The following is a 24,230-nucleotide window of genomic DNA, read 5'->3' as shown; positions in this document are numbered from 1 at the left end:
GTAGATAGAAATACACTTGAGGAAACATGGATTGTCTGTTTTTCTGGTGACCACCATCGTTTTTAAAAATATTTTATTTGCTTAAAGTGATAAAGATAATGCTTGTTCTTTGTTAAATATCTATTGTAAAGAAGCTTACATACAATTATGCATTCTCTAACCACAATTATTTTTGATATAGTTTTATAGTTAATTTGCTTATATTTGCTACCTAATGTCAGTGGCAAGATATTTCACAAACTATTGTATAATTTAAATTGTATGACTATGTTACCTGCACAAACACAGACATGCAGATCAATGGAACAGAACAGAGAGCCTAGAAATAAACACACGCAATTATGGTCAATTATTGTTTAGTTGCTAAGCCATGTGCAACTCTTTGTGACCCCACTGGCTGCAGCATGCCAGACTTTCCTGTCCTTCGCTTTCTCCCGGAGTTTGCTCAAATTCATGTCCATTGAGTCAGTGATGTTATCTAATCTCTTATCCTCTGCTGCCCTCTTCTCCTTTTGCCTTCGGTCTTTCCCAGTATCAGAGTCTTTTTCAATGAGCTGGCTCTTCTCGTCAGCTGGCCAAAGTAGTGGAGCTTCAGTTTCAGCATCAGTCCTTCCAGTGAATATTCAGGGTTGATTTCCTTTAGGATTGACTGGTTCAATCTCCTTGCATTCTAAGGGACTCTCAAGAGTCTTCTCCAGTACAACAATTTGAAAGTAGCCACTCTTCTGCGCTCAGCAATTCTGTGCTCACAACTGTACATGAGTATTGGTAAAAACATATCTCTGCCTATACAGATCTTTGTTGGCAAAGTGATTTCTTTGCTTTTTAATATGCTGTCTAGGTTTGTCAGAGCTTTCCTTCCAAGGAGCAAAGATCTTTTAATTTCATAGCTGTATTCACTGTCTGCAGTGGTTTATGGTCAACTAGTCTACAACAAAGGAAGCAAGAATATACCATAAAGAAAAGACAGTCTCATCTATTCAAGGCACAGCCATTTACTTTTTGGTATTTTGTTAGCAGATGAAGAATTATTCAAATAAATAGTTTTTTAATTTCGGAAACATTTTTGTCTGCTTCCTTCTTCTCATTTTATAGTAATTAATCTGTTCTCCTGCAATAAATATTTCCCTCTTCAAGTATTAATTAGTAATGTTGGTTACTACGAGTGAAATGACACAGAACATACAAGACATACAAGACGTACACAAGAGACATACACTCTGGCCAGAGGGACAAGAGCTGGGCAAACTAATTGCCATTTATTATTATAAAGCCCTCCTTAGGCAGAATTCCAGACTGTAAGAATAAGCCTTTTCAGTACAGTGCAGGTGCATACATGTTATCGTACAGCAAAGGGGAGTGAAATCTCTGTCTACTGCAGAGTCAGCGCAAAGCCCTCATCTCCTTCTTATCTCAAGAAGGGAATGCTCCCTTGTTTGCAAGGGACCATTAAACTCAAGGCTGTGTCCAGACTCTTTGGCAGAACGCCTCGTATGCAAGGACGCTAAGCCTGAGCAGAGAGACCCATTTGCAGGCACATCTCTGCTACCCTATTAACCCTTCATAATAATTCTAATGATAATATATTCTCCTTTTAAGTAGTCTTTTCCCAGTTATTTTTAAGGGACATTTGATCAATACATACATTTTATGTATCAGAATATGTGGTAGAAAACACCATTATAACAGCTAGTAGAATACTCACCATGCGAGAGGTATTGCTCAAACACATTTCATTTTGTTAAAAAATAAAGGAAGTCTCTTCAATGAGTGGTGCTGTAAAAACTGGACAGCTACATGTGAAAGAATAAAATTAGAACATTCTAACATCACATGCAAAAATAAACTCAAGATATATTAAAGACCTAAATATAAGACTAGATCCATAAAACTCCTAAAAGAAAACATAAGCAGAACACACTTTGACATAAATCATAGCAATATTTTTGGATCTATCTCATAAAGCAAAGGAAAAAAATAAACTAATAGGACCTAATTAAATTTAAAAGCTTTTTCACACCAAAGGAACTCATCAACAAAGCAAAAATGCAACATACTGAATGGGATAAAATATTTGCGAATGTGACTGATAAGTGGTTAACAGCCAAAATATAGAAGAAGCATCATACAATTCAGCATCAAATAAAGCAATGACCTGATTTAAAAATGGGCAGAAGAACTGAATAGGCATTTTTCCAAAGAGGAAATGCGGAAGGCCAATAGGTATATAAATAACAAGTGGTGAGGATCTGGAGAAAAGGGAACCCTTGTACACTGTTGATGTGAATGTACATTGGTATAGTCACTGTGGGAAACAGTATGGAGGTTTCTCAAGCAGTCCATCCTAAAGGAGATCAGTCCTAAGTGTTCATTGGAAGGATTGATGTTGAAGCTGAAACTCCAATACTTTGGCCACCTTATGCGAAGAGTTGACTCATTGGAAAAGACTCTGATGCTGGGAGAGATTGGTGGCAGGAGGAGAAAGGGACGACAGAGAATGAGATGGCTGGATGGCATCACCGACTTGATAGACATGAGTCTGAGTGAACTCCAGGGGTTGGTGATGGACAGGGAAGCCTGGTGTGCTGCGATTCATGGGGTTGCAAACAGCCAGACACGACTGAGCGACTGAACTGAACTGAACGGCATGTGGTGTCTGAACGTTGGTTTAAAGTGCAGCAAACTGAAAAGACATTTCTTTTGGAGATTATTGAACATTATGGTCCAGAAGCATATGCTTCCAATCTTAGCCTTCAGTATATTCTAATATAGCAGCCAAAGTAATCATGATAAAATTTGTCACTTTGCCCAAAACACTCCAAAGTGTTCATCCATTTCCTGCATATTGAAACTAAAGTTGTTATGACAACCTCTAAGTCCCAATACCTCTATCCCTTGTTACCTTTCTGATCTTAACTCCAACATTTCTCATGCTTATTAACCCTGCTTCATTCAGCCTTGTCTTGTTACCATTTTTAGAAAATTCCAAGCACCTATACCAGGCTCTTTGCATTTGATATCCCCTCTTTGTGGAAGAAATTTTCTTCCTTTTGAAATCTGTATGCTTATCTCTTCACTTCCTTCAGGTTTCTTCTGTAAGTAATCTTTTCAGTGAAGTCTTCTGTGACAGCTCTATCTATAAGTACAATGTTTTCAACAATATTTATCATGCTTCACTGTTTTATATTTTGCTCCATAGCACTTACTACCATATAATACATTATATCATGTACTTATTTCTTTATAATAAATTTGTTTGTTTCCCCCAACTACCCAGTAAAAGCTTAATTGAGGACAACAGTTTTGTTTCATTCACTGCTACAGCCACTAAACTTGGAAAATTGCCTGTTATTTGATAGGCATGCAAAAATGTTATTGAATAAATTGGTCTTAATGCTATTGAAAGCAAAAAACAAAAAACAAAAAAACTACTCTGCATAAACATAGTGGGAGTAAAAAGCTACTCATCCCACAAGTGATATTTAATCCTCATTTCTTTCTCCAAAACATAGAAAGGTTCTAAGCAAAAATCTTTCCCCTTCCCTCCCACCTTCATACAATGCTATATAAACAACCAAAAATGAATACCTAAGTCTACCAAATATTCCTACTGCAGAAAGCAGCACTCTTTTTCTGATACTTCTGCTGACTGAGCAAATCTGTAGAAAAGTTTAAGCTTTCAGTCAGGAAGCACAGTTTTTAGATTCAAATCTTGTCCACAGTTAACTTTCTAGAATCCCATTTCATCATGTACAGAAGAAGGAAACCTAGCTAAATTAATTTTTTCTCAGCCATAAAAAAACAAGCACTGGAACACTTTTTTATTTATTATGAAATTGTGGGGTCTTACTAAGAAAAAGATGAATGTAAAGCTAACATGATTATAGTGGATTGGAGGAGATAAGATTTGGAGCCTTCAGTCCCCCTGAAGAGCACATGGGGGCAACTGCACAGCCTATCCAGGGTTCCATGAACCAAGGTTTGAAATTCCCTGGGCTGTAAAGTCTTTCTGGCTCTTCCAGGATTTTTAAATTCTGACTTGTCTTTTCATTCTGATTTCCCTCCCTCTCTGTTGGTCCTTGCTTGTAATCAACTGAATAAGTCTGAATATCCTATTCCTGAAATGTTTAATCCCTTTGACCTTCTTTGTACATGCCCATCTTGACTTCAGCAGGCATATAAGGAACTCCTGAGGTATAACTTCCAATTGCAGCTGCTCTCCTCTAGCCTTTATCCCCTCTCGTCACTTCCACAACCATCAGATGCATACTCCTAAATCGTATTTTCCCATACTGAAATTGTGAGTAGCATTTTATTTCCCAACAAATCATTACAGAATCCTCAGTTGGTTCAGTTTAGTTCAGTCGCTCAGTCGTGTCTGACTCTTTGCGACCCCATGAACTGCAGCACACTAGGCCTCCCTGTCCATCACCAACTCCCGGAGTTTACTCAAACTCTTATCCATTGAGTCAGTGAGGCCATCCAACCATCTCATCATCTGTTGCTCCCTTCTCCTCCTGCCGTCAATCTTTCCTAGCATCAGGGAAATCTTTTCAAATGAGTCAGCTCTTCGCATCAGGTGGCCAAAGTATTGGAGTTTCAGCTTCAACATCAGTCCTTCCAATGACTATTCAGGACTGATTTCATTTAGGGTGGACTGGTTGAGTCCTAAGGGATGAAGTCCCTGAAGTCCAAGGGACTCTCAAGAGTCTTCTCCAACACCACAGTTCAAAAGCATCAATTCTTTGGTGCTCAGCTTTCTTTATAGTCCAACTCTCACATTCATACATTACTGCTTGAAAAACCATAGCCTTGACTAGACAGACCTTTGTTGGCAAAGTAATGTCTCTGCTTTTTAATATGCTGTCTAGGTTGGTCATAACTTTTCTTCCAAGGAGTAAGCGTTTTTTATTTCATATCTGCAATCACAATGTGCATTGATTTCAGAGCCTAAAAAATTATAAAGTCTGCCACTGTTTTTCATCTATTTGCCATGAAGTGATGGGATTGGATGCTATGATCTTTGTTTTCTGAATATTGAGTTTTAAGCCAACTTTTTCACTCTCCTCTTTCACCCACATAAAGAGGCTCTTTAGTTCTTCTTTGATTTCTTCCACAAGGCTGGTGTCATCTGTATATCTGAGGTTATTGATATTCCTCCCAGCAATCTTGATTCCAGCCTGTGCTTCCTCCAGCCCAGCGTTTTTCATGATGTACACAGCATATAAGTTAAATAAGCACTGTGACGATATACAGCCTTGACGTACTCCTTTTCCTATTTGGAACAAGTCTGTTGTTCCATGTCCAGTTCTAACTGTTGCTTCCTAACTTGCATACAGGTTTCTCAAGAGACAGGTCAGGTGGTCTGATATTCCCATCTCTTTCAAAATTTTCCACAGTTTATTGTGATTCACACAGTCAAAGGCTTGGCATAGTCAGTAAAGCAGTAATAGATGTTTTTCTGGAACTCTCTTGCTTTTTCCATGATCCTGTGGATGTTGGCAATTTGATCTCTGGTTCCTCTGCCTTTTCTAAAACCAGCTTGAACATTTGGAAATTCACAGTTCACGTATTGCTAAAGCCTGGCTTGGAGAATTTTAAGCATTACTTTACCAGCATGTGAGATGAGTGCAATTGTGTGGTAGTTTGAGCATGCTTTGGGGTTGTCTTTCTTTGGGATTAGAATGAAAACTGACCTTTTCCAGTCCTGTGGCCACTGCTGAGTTTTCCAAATTTGCTGGCATGTTGAGTGCAGCACTTTCACAGCATCATATTTTAGGATGTGAAATAGCTCAACGAAACTAAGCCATGCCATGTAGGGCCACCCAAGATGGACGGGTCATGGTGGATAATTCTGACAAAACGTGGTCCACTGGAGAAGGAAAAGGCAAACTGCTTCAGTAGTCTTGCCTTGAGAACCCCATGAACAGTATGAAAAGGCAAAAAGATAGGACACTGAAAGATGAACTCCCCAGGTCAGTAGGTGCCCAATATGCTACTGGAGATCAGTGGAGAAATAACTCCAGAAAGAATGAAGAGACGCAGCCAAAGCAAAAACAACACCCAGTTGTGGATGTGACTGGTGATAGAAGCAAGGTCCAATGTTGTAAAGAGCAATATTGCATAGGAACCTTGAATGTCAGGTCCATGAATCAAGGCAAATTGGAAGTGGTCAAACAGGACATGGCAAGAGTTAATACCAACATTCTAGGAATCAGCGAACTAAAATGGACTGGAATGGGTGAATTTAACTCAGATGACCATTATATCTACTACTGCAGGCAGGAATCCCTCAGAAGAAATGGAGTAGCTATCATGGTCAACAAAAGAGTCCAAAGTTCAGTACTTGGATGCAATCTCAAAAATGACAGAATGATCTCTGTTCGTTTCCAAGGCAAACCATTCAATATCACAGTAATCCAAGTCTATGCTCCAACCAGTAACACTGAAGAAGCTGAAGTTGAACGGTTCTATGAAGACCTACAAGACCTTTTAGAACTAACACCCCCAATAGACGTCCTTTTCATTGTAGGGGACTGGAATGCAAAAGTAGGTCCTCCCTTAGGTAATAAAAAATGTATCTTAGACTATCTTCTGATCAGTGGAAGCTCTGGTATTTTTATCTTTCTCTGGAAAGTCCTTATAGTGAGGTTTGCTTATTTTAAGGAGTTAAAGTGAGGAATAAGATATTTCCTATTACAAGGAACATGCAAAAGAGATTAGCTTATTTATAAGGTTCCTTAGTCTGGTATTAGACTAACTAGATGGAATAGAAATTTCATGGAGTTATCTCAGAGTTATACTGAAAAATCTCACTCCTTACTTTCCCTCACCCTTTAAGTGATATTTACAGGGTATTTGTAAAAAAGATATGCATTAATATGTGTCTTCATAAATACCTGTTAAAAAGATGAAGAGCCCATTAGAAAATGGGCAAAAGACATGGAAAAGCAATTGTGGAGTGAAAAAAGTACAAATGGACAATTCAGGGATTAGTGGTTAACTCCACTAATAATCATTAAATACATTCATATATCAGTGAGATGCGTTTTCTTTTCTGCGGGGAGCTGTGTTGTGTGGCTTGTAGCATCTTGGTTTCCTGACCAGGGACTGAACCCAGGCTCATAGCACTGAAAGCATGGAGTCCTAACCACTGGACTGTCAGGGAATTCCCAAGATGCATTTTTCATGTAGCAAATTAGCAACATTAAAAAACCAAACTATAATGCACTGTCTTGTCAAGAGAACGGGAAGTGAAGAATAGGCATTCTGATATATCATTTTAGTGAAATAAATTTTGGTATAGTTAATTTAAAAACTCTGAGTGCATAATTATATCTTAAACAAATAATGTATATAGTCATAAAATTATGTTGCAGAAACCAGTACTCAAGAAACCAAACACCACACTTGGAGAGTTGGAGAACTCAGGTTTATTACTCTGGTGGGCCCAGAGGAGTTAACACGCTGAGCCCTGAACAAAGGAGTTACAGAGTTTTTATATGTGGACAGCCATGATTAAGTGGGTTTGCCGGTTTGCAGGAGCTGGGCGACTGCAAAGAACAGGACAAAGGTGAGTGAAATAAGCTCCAGTTCCTAGTATTGCGAGTCCCCACTTTCTGAGACCTACGTGGTGATCCAGACTTTGCAAGGAGGAAGCTGAGTTACAGAGGCAGAGGAGCAGGAAGTTATGTAAAATTTTAACGTTTTCTCTTCAGTTACAGCTAAATAAAAGCAAGGTTATTATACATTAATAATATAGAAAATTCAAAATATCCATATAATAAAATACAATAAATATATTTTAAAAGTGGTATAAAATTACTATATTGACCTGGGAGATATTTATTATATAATGTTAAGTGGTAGGTTTAAAATAATATGTACTGTGTATACAATGGTATACCTTTTATATATACAGTTATCTCTGTGTTCTCATTATAGATGATTTTTATTCTTATTCCTTACTTGACTTTTCTAAATTAAAAATTAGAATCTTGTTAATTAAAAAGTGGTTTACTGTTTTTTCTGATTGGAAAGATAATATATACTTATTGCAGAGCAACAACAACAACAACAACAAAAAAAACTTCAGCAAACATAGAAATGTGTAAAGAATAAATTTATTACATTCTTTCACTCAGAGATAACCACCGTTAACACTTTAGGGTAGACCTTTATAAGCTTTTCTGTGTATATAACACTAGCAAGAGTTTTGTATACAGATGATTTTAGTACATGGGTCTCAGACTGCTCTAAAAAGTTTCCTTAATTTCAGATTAAAAAACAAAGGTTTGGATAGTTAAGAGTCCTATCTTGTCTGACTGCAGGTTTTACTAGGTATGATGACCTTGAATTCTTAAGTCAAAAGGGGAAAGATCCACTGAGCTGGTGGACAAAGGAAAGTAGAGACAGAGGAGCTAAGTGCAGTGATAGGCGCTCAGTTGTGTGTGCCTCTTTGTGACTACAGAGACTGTAGCCCACCAGGCTCCTCTGTCCATGGGGTTCTCCAAAGACAGACTTTACTGTTTTGATTATTTTGCCTAAGGTGAAAAATGGTCTGTGTAAAGAGGTGCCACTGAAGTGCATGGAATAACCATTCTTTTAAGTGGGATGATATCAAATATCACACTTTGATATTTAAGTACTGCATTAATTAACACATGCAAATATTTTATCATAGATGGAACAAAGGCATTGTACCTAACAACTACTGAATATCTTTTATGGGCCAAGTATTGTTATAAGTTTAACAGAAGTGGACCTTGTGAGGCCTTCCCCAACAGGCCTTCCCCGACAGCCTCTGCTTTAGCTACTCTCTGAAGTACCTAGATAATAGTATTTGATGCACATTTCCTGAGTTGTTTTATCCAGTGGAAGATGTTAAGTACTTGATGACCAGGAGCACATAGCCCCCAGGCCTCCTGGAGCCTAAGGACTAATACTGTTAACCCCTATAACACTGCCCTGTTACCTTGCCATCAGCCAATCAGAGGATTGCGCATGAGATGGATGATCACAAACCTCGTGGGCCTTCTCCCTCATCTGGCTTTTAAAAATGCCTACATTTTTGGGCTTGAGTCACCCGTTTCCTTTCATGGCCCTTTTATAAAGCTTTGTCTGCTACAAACTCTGATATTTAGGTTTGTTCAACCTCTCTGTGTGTCAGGTGCATGAACTTGGGCTAACACTAAGTGTTTTATCTATTAATATTATATTATAGATATTCCCTACAATCTAAAATAGGGCATATCAGTGAAACATTTGCAAGCAAAAATGTCATAAAGTGAAGCAGTAATTACCTGAAGACATAACTTGCTAATGGATGCACAAATGACCTGAGATAAAACACAGATGCTCACAGATACAGTTCACAGGTATGGTGGCCAGATGCTAAGAACCTAAGTGTAGTCCTAGGAAGAAGCTTGGCAGTGCCACTTCTTGCTATTCACGGATCCTGAAGCCTCTATAACAACTCACTGTAAAACAAACGCCAAACACTATTTTGGCTTTTCTCCTTTTTTATAAAAGCAAAAGTCTTCTTCAAATTTAAGTTACCAAAACAGGCAATAATATAAGTCTTTTTCTATAAAGCAAACTTTCAATAAGCAAGAGACACTTGTAATTCTTTTAATCTTTACAAAAATCCTATGAGTCATATATTATCATTTTCTCCAGTTTACAGTTGCAAGCCCAGAGAGCTTAATTAATATACCCAAGTTCATATTGCTAGAAATTACAAGACAATTCTTTGAAAGCTGTCAGTATGAGTCTAGAGTTTCTTTCCTGTTTCAGCAATTGTGATGATTGGTAAACTATTCTTAGAATAAAACTATCATGCTCAGATGCAGAGACAAAAGCCAAGTTATCCAGTCATTAAAAAATAAATGATTGTATACAACACGTATTTTATGTGCTAATAAGGAAGTAAGTATGTTGAGAGGGATTTGACACCAAGCTTGGCCTTGCTCATTTTCTCTCCCAATCCTATGATGCATTTCTATTTCACTTTACAGGAACATTCCCGATCCAGTTTCAGCAATTTGAAACCATGGACCAAGAAAATAATTCAGGAGTGACTGAATTTGTACTGCACAGTCTTTCAGGTTCTCGAGAGCTACAACTTTTCTATTTTGCATTTTTTATACTTTTCTATTTATCTGTTGTGCTGGGAAACCTCCTCAGTGCTCACAGTCTTCTCTGAACCTTCCCTACACACACCCATGCACTTTCTACTCAGTAACCTCTCGTTCACTGATGTGTGTCTGTCCACCTTTGCTACCCCCAAAATGATTGTTGACTTCCTCGTGGAGCACAAGACCGTCTCCTTTGAAGGATGCATGGCCCAGATATTCTTCCTGCACACCTTGGCTGGTGGTGAGATGGTGCTTCTTGTGGCCATGGCATATGATAGATACATGGCCGAATGTCGCCCGCTGCATTATGCCACCATCATGAATGTGCGCAAGTGCATAAGCCTCGTGGTGGGCTCCTGGCTCACTGGGGTTCTGCACTCAGTAAGTCAGTTGGTCTTCACAGTACACCTCCCATTCTGTGGCCCCAACAGAATGCACAGTTTTTTCTGCTATCTTCCCCTGGTGATCAAACTTGCCTGCACAGACACCTTCACTCTTGAGGTCCTGATGCTTTCAGACAGCAGTCTAATGGCCATGTGCTCCTTTGTGCTCTTGCTGGTCTCCTACACGGTCATCCTGGTCACTGTGTGGCAGCGTTCCTCAGCGGGCATGGCCAAGGCAAGGGCCTCCCTGACTGCCCACATAGCCGTAGTAACCCTCTTCTTTGGGCTCTGCTTCTTCATTTATGCCTGGCCTTTTAGCAGTCTCCCAGTGGATAAGTTTCTCTCAATATTTTATATAGTTTTTACTCATCTTTTAAACCCCTTGATCTATACTTGAGAAATAAGGAGGTAATATCAGCAATGCAAAAACTAAGGCACCAGCAGGTGCGTTCCTAATGGTCTCCCAGTTCTCCTTTATGGCAAACAGCGGCCCATAATAATAGCCAGGTTAGTGTACCTTCTTTTGTGAATTACTGTTATGTCTCAAATACCATAGAACACATTTCTTCCTTTTTATATCTTTTGCTTATAGAACAGCAAACTCGTCATCTTAGATAACAGAAGAATAAGACACCCTGTCTTTTACTTGTGAAATAATTTTTTAAATTTCATGGCAAAATTATTTATAGTGTTGGGAAAGGGTGTATTTTTCCTTTTACCCCTTGTGAGGTCTTGTGCATAAACTAGTAATAAAATTGACACAAAGCAGATTAACAGGAGAAAAAGAAACACATTTTAATTCATCCACATGAAGCTCTCACAGAAATGAAACCTAATAAGAGGCCAAAGCAGGCAGATTTTATACACTTTAGACAAAAAACAAACAAACACAAAAAACAATAAATTTGTGAGGAATTGACAGGACAAAGAAACTTATGATTTGGGTGCTCAATTAGTGAAGAATCTAAACAAATTTTGCACTTGAGATAGTAAATTAAAGAAGTAACAGGTTTGTATCTATAGGCTTCTTGGCCCAACTCCATCTTCGGTGATAAGGGTGCCCTTCTACCTCCAGATACGGAGGGTGCAACCCCTCATATAAGAGATTTCCTAGTTTCGGCAGACAGAAATGTGGGTCAGCCAGAATGTCTTTCTTGCACTGGTCATTTCTTAATTAACTTTAAGAATCAATATAGTAACTTTAATAATCAGTATGCCTCACAACCCCTCATATAAGAGATTTCCTAGTTTCGGCAGACAGAAATGTGGGTCAGCCAGAATGTCTTTCTTGCACTGGTCATTTCTTAAGTAACTTTAAGAATCAATATAGTAACTTTAATAATCAGTATGCCATTGAGGCATATTTTGAGGCAACTTACTATGGAGATCAACAATAATATTAAAAGTCCTCTTTTTCTAAGTCTTTTTTTTTTTTCTTGTAGATTATTGGTGGAAATGTAAATTGGTGCAGTAAAAAACAGTGTTAAAAAAACTAAAAATAGAACTGCCATATGATTTAACAATTCCACATCTAACTGTACACACATACACACACACATCTGGAAAAAATGAAAGCACTAATTCAAAAAGATATACACACCTTGATATTCATAGTAGCCCTGTTTAAAATAGCCATTGTCAGAAGTAACCCAAGTGTTTGTCAACAGACAAATGGATTAAAAAGATGTGAGATACACACACACACACACACACACACGCATATATAACAATGGAATATTACTCAGCCATATAAAAGAATGAAATTCTACCATTTGCAGCAATGCGGATGGATCTAGAAAATATTACATTTAGTAAAATAAGTTAGAGAAAAACAAATACATTATGATATCACTTATGTGCATTATTTAAAACAAATAATACAAATGAAGGCATACAGTAAAACAGAAACACACCCACAGATATAGAAAGCAAACTAGTGATTACCCACGGGGAGGACAAATGGAAGAGGGGCCTGTTAGGGGTCTGGAATTAAGAGATACAAATGACTGTGTGAAATTGAAAGTGAAGTTGCTCAGTCGTGTCCGACTCTTTGCAACCCCATGGACTGTAGCCTACCAGACTCCTCCATCCATGAAATTTCCCAGAAAAGAGTACTGGAGTGGGTTGCCATTTCCTTCTCTAGGGTATCTTCCCAACCCAGGGATTGAACCCAGGTCTCTGGCATTGCAGGCAGACATTTTACTGTCTGAGCCACCAGGGAAGCCAAAAATGCACAAATGACTGTGTATAAAATAGATATGCAACAGGGATACATTGTATAGCACAGAGTATTACAGTCATTATCTTATAATAACTTCTAATGGCATATAAACTGTAAAAATACTGAATCAGTATGCTATACTCCTGAAACTAATATTATAAATCAGCTATACATCAATAAAAGTCTTCTTTTCCTTAAAAAAAGTGACCAGATTAATGCTTCTTCCAATCTCCTTGGTAAATATGGAGATGTACAAAATACTAAAATTATGTATAATATGTAAATCATATTTTCAAGTTTTAGGATAGTAATTAATTTACAGTTATTTTCCAGCCATCATCTTATCTGATATCATTATTGCCATAAATTTTACAGATGAGGAAAAATTGGCACAGTTCTTACCATTTTAGTTGACAGAATAAGTCCTTCTGATTGCAGACCTCATTCCCTGTCTCTTCTGTCTTCGTACATGCATATAAATACAAACAACTGTATTCCTTGCTATTCAAGCTATTTTAATCTGAAGTAAGGAACTAGTTTCACTGAGATAATTTTTTGTATATTGGCAGATTATTTCTAGCAATCTAAAGTCTCATTGCACACTAACCAAATTTAGAGATCAAAAGAGCACATAGGTTATGTTGCAGAACTCATCTGAACTCAGAAACCAAATAGATTTGCATACTTACTTTAACAATGTTACAAATACTAAAACATGACTTCTCAAGCAATGTTTTCATATTTCAGTGTATTAAATCAAAGTTCAGAATTGACACTTAAAGTTGGCGATTCAGAGTACATAAAAAAAAGACATCTCTCCATATAAAATGAGAGGATTTTTTCTAATAGTGTTAAATGTGTGATTTGCTCTCTATATTCTCCTCCCTATCTCCATGCTATGCACTCTAATTTATGTTGACCAATAAAACATAATATTTTAACGCTCTTTCAAAGTATAAAATCATTATTTTGAATTTTCAAAAATTTTAACTTTTTCAAACTTAATGTTCAATTCTTATTCATTAGCCATCTTTCACCAATTAGAAAACTGAGAGTAAGTGTCATACAAATTAATTTAGTTGAACATACTCATAATTGGCAAGAAGAAGAAATGAGTCAAGTAACTTTAACTTCTGACTTCTAGTCTTTGAAAGAAAGTCCATGCCCAAAGGCAAATTATGCTTTTGATATAGCACATATAGAAGAAATAGGAGAGGCACCCCACTCCAGTACTCTTGCCTGGAAAATCCCATGGACAGAGGAGCCTGGTAGGCTGCAGTCCACGGGGTCGCTAAGAGTTGGACACGACTGAGCAAATTCACTTTCACTTTTCACTTTAATGCATTGGAGAAGGAAATGGCAACCCACTCCAAATGTTCTTGCCTGGAGAATCCCAGGGATGGGGGAGCCTGGTGGGCTGCCATCTATGGGGTCGCACAGAGTCGGACACGATTGAAGCAACTTAGCAGCAGCAGCAGTAGCATATAGAAGAAATAGTTGTATGGAATAGGATTTAATGTCAATTATATGTTAAACAGTGTGAGACTCATTTTTTTCTCCATAATTTTACCATTCTGTAAGATTTTGTTGATTCTTCTGTGAAACATAGGGCTGGGTCATACAACAATGGGAATAAAAAGGAAAACACACATTCAATGATCACATAAAGTTTATAAGTTGTGTTTTTATATATCATCTCATTCCATCCTTGCAAAATACCTATGGATTAGAAAACCAAGCTTATACCTCTATTGGCAACACTATTGAAACTTAAAAACATGATAAAAATACTTTTGAGTTTTTGGTATTATTTAACAGAAATGAAGGACATCATGGTATCTGAAATGGTGGAAGTTTGGGAGGGGGAAAGTTGATGGACGGTGACTGTAGGTCATGAAAATGATGGGCAGTGCTTGGCTGCCAGGGGTAAATTTTGTTTGTGCAGGACGGTTTGGGTCTGGGAACTTCGGTGAAGGTATGGACTAGCACAGAAAACTAAGTAGCACCAGGAAAAGACCAAAATATCTGTCTTCACTCCAAACTTACGGATGTAAAAACGCTTCCTCTTGGAAATTACAATGGTGGGATTACCAGCATGTAAATTTAGAGTTTGACTTTATATGCTGTGTATATTTTGAACACAATTACCTAATATAATCGCCTATGATATTGAGAACTCAGGGGCTTCCACGGTGGGCAGTGGTGAAGAATCTGCCTGCCAATGCAGGACACGCAGGAGACATGAGTTCAATCCCTGGGTCAGGAAGATCCCTTGGAGGACGAAGTGGCAACCTCTTCCAGTATTCTTCCTGAAGAATCCCATGGACAGGGGAGCCTGGTGGGGTACTGTTCATGGGGTGGCAAAGAGTCGGACACAACTGAGCACAACCCAGTACTCAGTGTGGAGAACTCAAAGGGACAATGAAGTTTGGGTGGCATTTGGAAAAGCAAAAACAAAAATGTCTCTGAAGGATCACATGGATTTGGACACATGAAGTCCTTCGGCTGAGCACAGAAGAACTGATGCTTTTGAACCGTGGTGTTGGAGAAGACTCTCGAGAATCCCTTGGACTGCAAGGAGATCCAACCAGTCCATCCTAAAGGAGATCAGTCCTGGGTGTTCATTGGAAGGACTGATGTTGAAGCTGAAACTCCAATACTTTGGCCACCTGATGCGAAGAGCTGACTCATTAGAAAAGATCCTGATGCTGGAAAAGGTTGAGAGCAGGAGGAGAAGGGGACGACAGAGGATGAGATGGTTGGACGGCATCACCGACTCAATGGACATGGGTTTGGGTGGACTCCGGGAGTTGGTGATAGATAGGGAGGCCTGGTGTGCTGCAGTTCATGACAAAATAGATTAACCTCCAGTTTCCCCCTCAAATCAGTAGTAAATCTATTAGATATATAAGAAATATGTTCAAAATGACTAAATATATATAGCAAATTAAAAGGAGAAAATATTACCATCATAAAGTAAAAGCAGGTGACTTCTGCTTAGGGTAAAAAGAGTAGACATAATTTTCCATATTCTTCCTGCTAAATACAATTATCATACTGGACATAATCTATTAAACAAACATTATTATTCTTAGAAGGGAGACTGGATAGGGACCCAAGGAATGACATAATATAACTTAAAAAGCCAACAACTCAAAAACTCTAATGAGAAAAGACAAAAAAAAAAAAAAATCCTTACAAAATCTTGTTCTCTCAAGCTGAAGAACCAAGAAGGCAGCTGGCAAGACAGAAAACTTCTACAATAATTTCTCTCCTCCAGGCAAAAACCATACCAAAACATTTTTCATCCTACTTCACACTAGCAAAGGCCAATGGATAGCTTAGACTGCTATCCCTAGTCAAACTGTAAAAATGTACCCAAATCCTCCTACCTCCTGAGATGGTGTCAGAGGTGGGCATGTAGGGAGCCAGAGCTCTCTCTTTGTCAGACTATAATCAGTTCCTCCTCCCTTGGTGTAAGTGGGTAGCAGCATCAGCCTCCAGTCCCTCCCAGCCAGGTAGTATTGAAGGAGGCCTCGGGAGGAGCCAGAACTCTCTCCCACCCAGCAATGACTAGAAGCTCCTCACTTATCCTTAGGTGTTGAGAAACCAGACTTCTACCCACACGGGACCTGAGAGGGCATTGTTCCCCCTGTCTTCATTTTTTTTTTTTTCTCTCTCTGCCAAAAAAAATGTGGGTTGTGTCTCTTTTATCATCAAAGATGTCATGCTCATCACATGATTTTTATTGTGCTTTTATTTTACTAACATTAGAAGAAAAGGGCACTAGATTATAGGTAGAGAATGAGGCCCAGTGATTCACCATCATTCCCACAAACAAATGGAGAAACTGAGATTCAGGAATTGTGTTTTACCCAAAAGAATATGGCTGGCTAGCCCCTAAGTTCAAATATCTCTCCAGGCATGTAGGCAGCTAGTGAGGTTGGGTTCTCTGAAGAGTTAAAAGCCAAGTACAGTGAGGGTGCAAAATAAAGAGAAGACTGATCTCCCTTTAAGCTAAGGGTAAACAGAGGCTAAATTTGTGGAAAATATGTGGAAAATATGTGGAAACCCATCCAACAAGTAATATACATATTTATGATTACAATTCCTTCAAGTCTTTGCTCAAATGGAATGTATAACAGGTACCTGTCAAAGCAATTTATAAAGAAGCGAGCTAAACAGACCAGTTTAAATAAGGTTAGTAAGGTTTGTTATGTAGATTCCTTGGAGTCATCTCAGCTGGTAAGGATCTAGGGTTGTCTCTGATTAACCTCTGACATTCCTGGTAGAAAGGAGAAGGGAACACCCATGCAAATGTATGTCCTGGTTTTAGGCAGATAGGGAGGTCAGAGAGCTTTGATTATACCTGCTTCTTCTCAATTGTCTGAGATTAAAATGATTCTTAAGCCAAAGTGGCATATTTCAGAGTGGCATATTTTGATACCTTTCAGGCTTTATTATTAATAAAAATGAAGGAAATATAGCAAAACATTAAAATATGGCAAAATTAAACACTATACAAAGACATTTAACAGTTCTCTTTGAGTATACTAAGCAAGAGAGTTCCAGAAAAACATCTAGTTCTGCTTTATTGACTATGCCAAAGCCTTTGACTGTGTGGATCACAATAAACTGTGGAAAATTCTGAAAGAGATGGGAACACCAGACCACCTGACCTGCCTCTTGACAAATCTGTATGCAGGTCAGGAAGCAACAGTTAGAACTGGACATGGAACAACAGACTGGTTCCAAATAGGAAAAGGAGTACGTCAAGGCTGTATATTGTCACCCTGCTTATTTAACTTATATGCAGAGTACATCATGAGAAACGCTGGACTGGAAGAAACACAAGTTGGAATCAAGATTGCTGGGAGAAATATCAATCACCTCAGATATGCAGATGACACGACCCTTATGGCAGAAAGTGAAGAAGAACTAAAAGGCCTCTTGATGAAAGTGAAAGAGGAGAGTGAAAAAGTTGGCTTAAAGCTCAACATTCAGAAAACGAAGATCATGGCATCTGGTCCCATCACTTCATAGGAAATAGATGGGGAAACAGTAGAAACAGTGTCAGACTTCATTTTTTGGGACTCCAAAATCACTTCAGATGGTGACTGCAGTCATGAAATTAAAAGACGCTTACTCCTTGGAAGAAAAGTTATGACCAACCTAGATAGCATATTCAAAAGCAGAGACATTACTTTGTCGACTAAGGTCCGTCTAGTCAAGGCTATGGGAGAAGGCAATGGCACCCCACTCCAGTACTCTTGCCTGGAAAATCCCATGGACAGAAGAGCATGGTAGGCTGCAGTCCATGGGGTCGCTGAGAGTTGGACACGACTCTGACTTCGCTTTCACTTTTCACTTTCATGCATTGGAGAAGGCAATGGCACCCCACTCCAGTACTCTTGCCTGGAGAATCCTAGGGATGACAGAGCCTGGTGGGCTGCCGTCTATGGGGTCGCACAGAGTTGGACACAACTGAAGCGACTTAACAGCAGCAGCAGCAGCCAAGGCTATGGTTTTTCCTGTGGTCATGTATGGATGTGAGAGTTGGACTGTGAAGAAGGCTGAGTGCCAAAGAATTGATGCTTTTGAACTGTGGTGTTGGAGAAGACTCTTGAGAGTCCCTTGGACTGCAAGGAGATCCAACCAGTCCATTCTGAAGGAGATCAGCCCTGGGTGTTCTTTGGAAGGAATGATGCTAAAGCTGAAACTCCAGTACTTTGGCCACCTCATGCGAAGAGTTGACTCATTGGAAAAGACTGATGCTGGGAGGGATTGAGGGCAGGAGAGAAGGGGACGACAGAGGATGAGATGGCTGGTTGGCATCACTGACTTGATGTACGTGAGTCTGAGTGAACTCCGGCAGTTGGTGATGGACAGGGAGGCCTGGTGTGCTGCGATTCATGGGGTCGCAAAGAGTCGGACACGACTGAGTGACTGAACTGAACTGAACTGAAACTGAGGCTCAGAGTTAAATGATTTACCTAAGAACTTATTCTTAGTTATTAATAGAGTTGGGAACAAGAATCTACCTCCTTTAAGTTCTTATTCTTTGTCCTTTCCTCTGTATACTGCCCAAGGGCTGAAAGACCGTCCCTTTTTCTCCTATGATTTTATGGCCCTCATTGTAATTGTCAACGATATGGGATGCTATTTACTTTGTTCCAAAGGGAATATGCAGTAGAAAGGATTAACAATACCCATTGGAAGATGAATCTTTGCTATCTATTGCTAAATCTCTAAAGCTTCAGTTGGTTACTTAGATAAATCCATGCACTGTTCCAATCTGACAGGAGAAAAAGGCATCTATAAGCATAACTAGGTGGAAAAAGTTAATCCCACAGTAGGAAACTGCAGAGTTCGATTTACATTTGGACATGTCTTATATCAGGTAGGTTATATTGAATAAAAATGTACATTAAAAATAGATTGCGTCCAGGTACGTATTGCATTATTACATTGTGTCTCAAAGATACTCCACAGCTGGGAGGAAAATGTATTAAAAGTAAAAGAAAATGAGTCAAGATGAGAATGTTTGTGTGTTTTAGCAGGTTTGGAAGAATTTGTGAGAAATTGTGTAAGAAGGCGAAGTAATCTTAGTCAGATCATGACAAACTCCAATTGTATTTTAAAAAATCCTTTATGCTATGCTTACCTAGTACCTGAATAAATAAACATGAAAATCAAGGCTATATATTTCTTTGTGGATACAGGCCGATGTAAAACTATAAAAAAATCATGGAAATGTTAATACAAAATTCAGCTTATAGTTTTGTAGTTGTATATCTTTGCCTCAGTGATTTACTTTACACTCTGTAAAAGTGGATCAGACAAGATTTATTTAAACCTATAGAACTACAGTGCAGATTTCTTATTAAGATTCTCATTATTTTTTTATCACTTTTTAAAAGCTTGGTAAACAGACAGTTGTTTGTTTCCAATACAAAAAATTAGCAATTTTCTCTATGCTGCAATTCAAAGGGATTATTTTATTCCCTTTGAATTTGTTGGTTTGGTTATGGGCACTGGTTTTAATGACTCAAGTATGAGCTTGTATTATTAATGAGATGAAATGTTTTTGTTCCATGTGGAGATGAAGTTTATGTAGGCAGTTTATGGTTTGTAGACAATTTACTGGGAAGGCCTCTGTGCACAGGAAGATTAGAAGATAGAAATACTATGTAAAATGATAGATATGCTGCTGCTGCTAAGTCGCTTCAGTCGTGTCCGACTCCGTGCGATTCCATAGACGGCAGCCCACCAGGCTCCGCCGTCCCTGGGATTCTCCAGGCAAGAACACTGGAGTGGGTTGCCATTTCCTTCTCCAATGCATGAAAGTGAAAAGTGAAAGCGAAGTCACTGAGTTGTGTCCAACTCTTAGTGACCCCATGGACTGCAGCCCACCAGGCTCCTCCACCCATGGGATTTTCCAGGCAAGAGTACTGGAGTGGGGTGCCATTGCCTTCTCTATGATAGATATGAGGTGAAATATATTTCAGTTAGCACTAAGTGCATTTATGGAAAATCTATTCCACGCAAAGTATCTGTACTATATCCTCTGAGTTGTACATAAGATGTACAAGTATTCAAGCATCTCTCCGTGTGGTAGAGAAATGTTAGCTACCCACAAACTCTTACCTTAAAAGAGCATATAATATACATGAAAGTAAAGCACCTCAACAAAATTAGGAGGTAAGAAATTTCAGCTTAAGCTCTGTGAAGACTTTTTGAGGAGATGGCACTTGCATTGGAATAGACCATCTATTTGTGAAAGATAGGAAAAAATGAATAGGGAGTGTTTACCAGCTTAGTAAATGATTGAGTGTGTCTTTGCTGGAGAACGGTGCAGATAAAACCAGATAAAACCATGTTACTTGGTTGTCATGGTAAATAATTTAAAATTTATTAATTTTTTCACTTTAAGGAGTAATGAGATGTTACAAGTGGAAGAGTGAGGAAAAAGTAAGGTTTACAACCTGAAAGAATGATAGCGACAGTTACACGATGAAAAATCCTGAAAGGGAGAAACGGTTGAATTGAGGAGAAGAGTTGTGAGCCAGAAATGTACCTCATTCTCTCAATTTATACACATTGTGCTGTGTGCTCAGCTGCTCCGTCAAGTCCAGCTCTTTGTGACCCTACGAATCATAGGCCGCCAGGCTCCTCTGTCCATGGGATTTCCCAGGCAAGAATATTGGACTGGGTTGCGATTTCCTTCTCCTGGGTATCTTCCCCACCCAGGGACTGAGCCTACATCTCCTGCATTGGCAGGGGGGGTCTTTACCAGTAGCCTCCGGGGAAGCCCGTATAATGGAATATTACTCAGTCCTCCAGGGTATCTTCCTGACTTAAGGATCAAACCCACGTCTCATGTCTCATGCATTGGCAGGCAGGTTCTTCACCACCAGCACCTGGGAACCCCTTTATACACATTGTGTTCATACAATAAACATTTTCACTAGGTAGAGTTCATCATTTTATGTAATAAATTCATAAACTTGAGCAGGAACAACTTTAGAGATGGGGAAACAGAAAGAAAGCGAGTCCACATGGAAAAGGTAATAAAATAATGTATTCTATATTTCAGAATAGTCAGTTACATATTGTTATAAACACTGTTGTCACTAATACATTCATTTAATTTTTAATATTTTAAGATGGATTCTTTTAATAGTTTGATTCCAGAAGTCTATAATAATGTGTATATAAAACGTGGATAAGTTGAAATATTTCTGTGAACATTCTTCTGGTAAAAATATAGGAAATGATTTTCTCATTGAAGCCTTCCATGTGTGGATTGTGATTGCATCTGGATCTAAATGAAAACTGATCAAAAAGTATAGAGTTTCAGATATGTAGGATGAATAAATACTGGAGATCTAAGTAATGGATTATATATTTAAAATTTGCTGAGAGACTAGATTTTAATTGTTTCACAAATGAAAAGATAACTATGTGGGATAATGGATATGTTAATATTAGCTTGATTGTGGTAATAATTTCACCATGTATACATGTACCAAAATATCACACTGTATACCTTAAATATGTTTTACTCATCAGTTATTACACAATAAAGCTAGGGAGGGTGGGATTGAGAATCTAGGATGGTATCCCAGGGACAGAGTGAGACTTTAGCTTCTTGTATGAAATAGGCAGTTGAACACATGTATGATCCTACATGGGGGTAATATCACTTCTCACTCTAAGGTTCATTATTATAACTGTGTTCAATGGTTAATTGTGAGAACAAATACAGCTATAAATACAGCTTCCTGAAAGGTTTTTTTTTTTTTTTTCAGTTCAAAGGAATTGGATTTATACAGTAAGGCTATATTACTACAGGGAAGAAATGAGATGTAAGTTTGAAATAATTCTCAGGATTATTCTGATTCCAAATAAAATATATTTAAAGGAGCATGGGACATTTATAACTCAATTATTTTTATTTCTCTATGCTGAAACAATTAGTTTTTAATTATGAAGAGGTCTTAATAATATCATGGAGAACACTAAGCAAGGGGATCATAAATTAAATTTAATTTTGATAAGCAAGCATAATGGAAAATTTAGGTTCTGTTTTTAAATTATTAAGCAAAGATGAGTTTTAGATAATTAAAATAAAGTTATAACATGCATTTTAAGAAATTATACAAAAAAGTAATTGACAGTCTAGGTTGCAACTAGAGACCTGGAAAATATATATTCAACAGTATCTCCTTAGTAGGAACTGTTTAAATTGTTATTATTCCTGCAATAGTAGTAAAGTTTTGTTTACATTGTTATCACGATGTTAGATCATGAATGAGCTTGTTTACTACTGTGTGAAAGATTATTAAGACTATCCCAAAACTCAAGGGGTTCTAATGAGACTGGTAAAATTATTTGGACATTCTCATAAGCTCCTTCTGACTCTTCAGATATATTATCATGGTCTCTTCAAAATTTTTCATTCAGCAAATATGCGTTATATCTGGTATTTCAGAATCCTTTACAATAAAAGTGTTATAGTTTGTAATTCTGATTCCTCCGATTCCCCTTCTTCAGGATTGTTTCAGAGCAAGTCTGCAGCCTGGATCCATGGATAAGGTCAATTCATCGGTGGTGTCTGAGTTTGTGTTACTGGGACTCTCTAGTTCTCGGGAGCTCCAGCTCTTCTTTTTTGTGTTCTTCTCTGTGTTATATGTGGTCATTGTGCTGGGAAACCTTCTCATTATCCTCACAGTGACCTCTGACAACAGCCTGCACTCTCCCATGTACTTTCTCTTGGGAAACCTTTCCTTTGTGGACATCTGTCAGGCTTCCTTTGCTACTCCTAAGATGATTGCTGATTTTCTGAGTGAACACAAGACCATCTCCTTCAGCGGCTGCATAGCTCAGATTTTCTTCATTCACCTTTTCACTGGAGGGGAGATGATGCTACTTGTGTCCATGGCCTATGACAGATACGTAGCCGTATGCAAACCCCTGCACTATGTCGTCATCATGAGCCGAAGGATGTGCACTGTTCTGGTAATGCTCTCCTGGGCTGTGGGCTTGGTGCACACACTAAGCCAGTTGTCGTTTACTGTGAATCTGCCTTTTTGTGGGCCCAATGCAGTAGACAGCTTTTTCTGTGACCTCCCTCGAGTGACCAAACTTGCCTGCCTGGACTCTTACATCATTGAAGTACTAATTGCAGTCAATAGTGGAATCCTTTCCTTAAGCACTTTCTCACTCTTGGTCAGCTCTTATATCATTATTTTCATCACTGTCTGCTTTAAGTCTTCTGCCGCAATGACCAAAGCATTTTCTACTCTGGCTGCCCATATTACTGTAGTAATATTATTCTTTGGACCTTGCATATTCATCTACGTGTGGCCCTTTACCAGCTACCCTGTGGATAAAGTTCTCGCCATATTTTATACCATTTTCACTCCCATTCTAAACCCCATTATTTATACATTAAGGAACAGAGATATGAAGACTGCCTTGAGGAAAATTCTGACCTGTTATTCGAGGCCCAAGAAAATTTCTGAAATGCCAGTAATAGTGAGGAATTCCCTTTATTAAGACCAAATTCATTCAAATTCCACAAATCAATAGTCTGTTTATAAATATTTTCAGCATGCTGCATGGTATATCTTAACTGTGGTAAAAGTAATGAAGAAGATGATTTAGAGAATATTTAGTGGATATTAAAATTTTTCCCAGATATCATCTTAGCAAAAGTTACATATCCAAGAATGTGAAAAAAAAAATATCATGACTACTGGTTCTTGAGATAAGTTATGGGATGGCTGTATATAGATAGCATAGATGCTTTTCAGTTCAATTCAGTCCAGTCACTCAGTCGTGTCCGACTCTTTGCGACTCCATGAATTGCAGCAAGCCAGGCCTCCCTGTCTGTCACCAACTCCTGGAGTTCACTCAGACTCACGTCCATTGAGTCAGTCATGCCATCCAGCCATCTCATCCTCAGTCGTCCCCTTCTCTTCCTGC

At 38.4% G+C, this 24,230-nt stretch overlaps 1 protein-coding gene and 1 pseudogene across 1 annotated transcript; both read left to right on the top strand.

Annotated features, from left to right (window-relative positions):
* LOC102181126 lies at positions 10,052-10,975 on the top strand (annotated as a pseudogene).
* Positions 22,830-23,801, top strand: LOC102184811 (olfactory receptor 4K5). Its single transcript, XM_005685428.2, has one exon. The coding sequence runs from the start codon at positions 22,830-22,832 to the stop codon at positions 23,799-23,801; it is 972 nt and encodes a 323-aa protein (XP_005685485.2).

Source organism: Capra hircus, chromosome 10 (assembly GCF_001704415.2).
Source record: "Capra hircus breed San Clemente chromosome 10, ASM170441v1, whole genome shotgun sequence".
Lineage (NCBI taxonomy): Eukaryota > Metazoa > Chordata > Mammalia > Artiodactyla > Bovidae > Capra > Capra hircus.
Note: the sequence above shows the minus strand (reverse complement) of the source record. Positions and strands in the feature narration are given on the sequence as shown.

Coding starts and splice junctions, on each gene's coding strand:
- LOC102184811 (XM_005685428.2), top strand. CDS start 22,830: ATGGATAAGGTCAATTCATCGGTGGTGTCTGAGTTTGTGTTACTGGGA.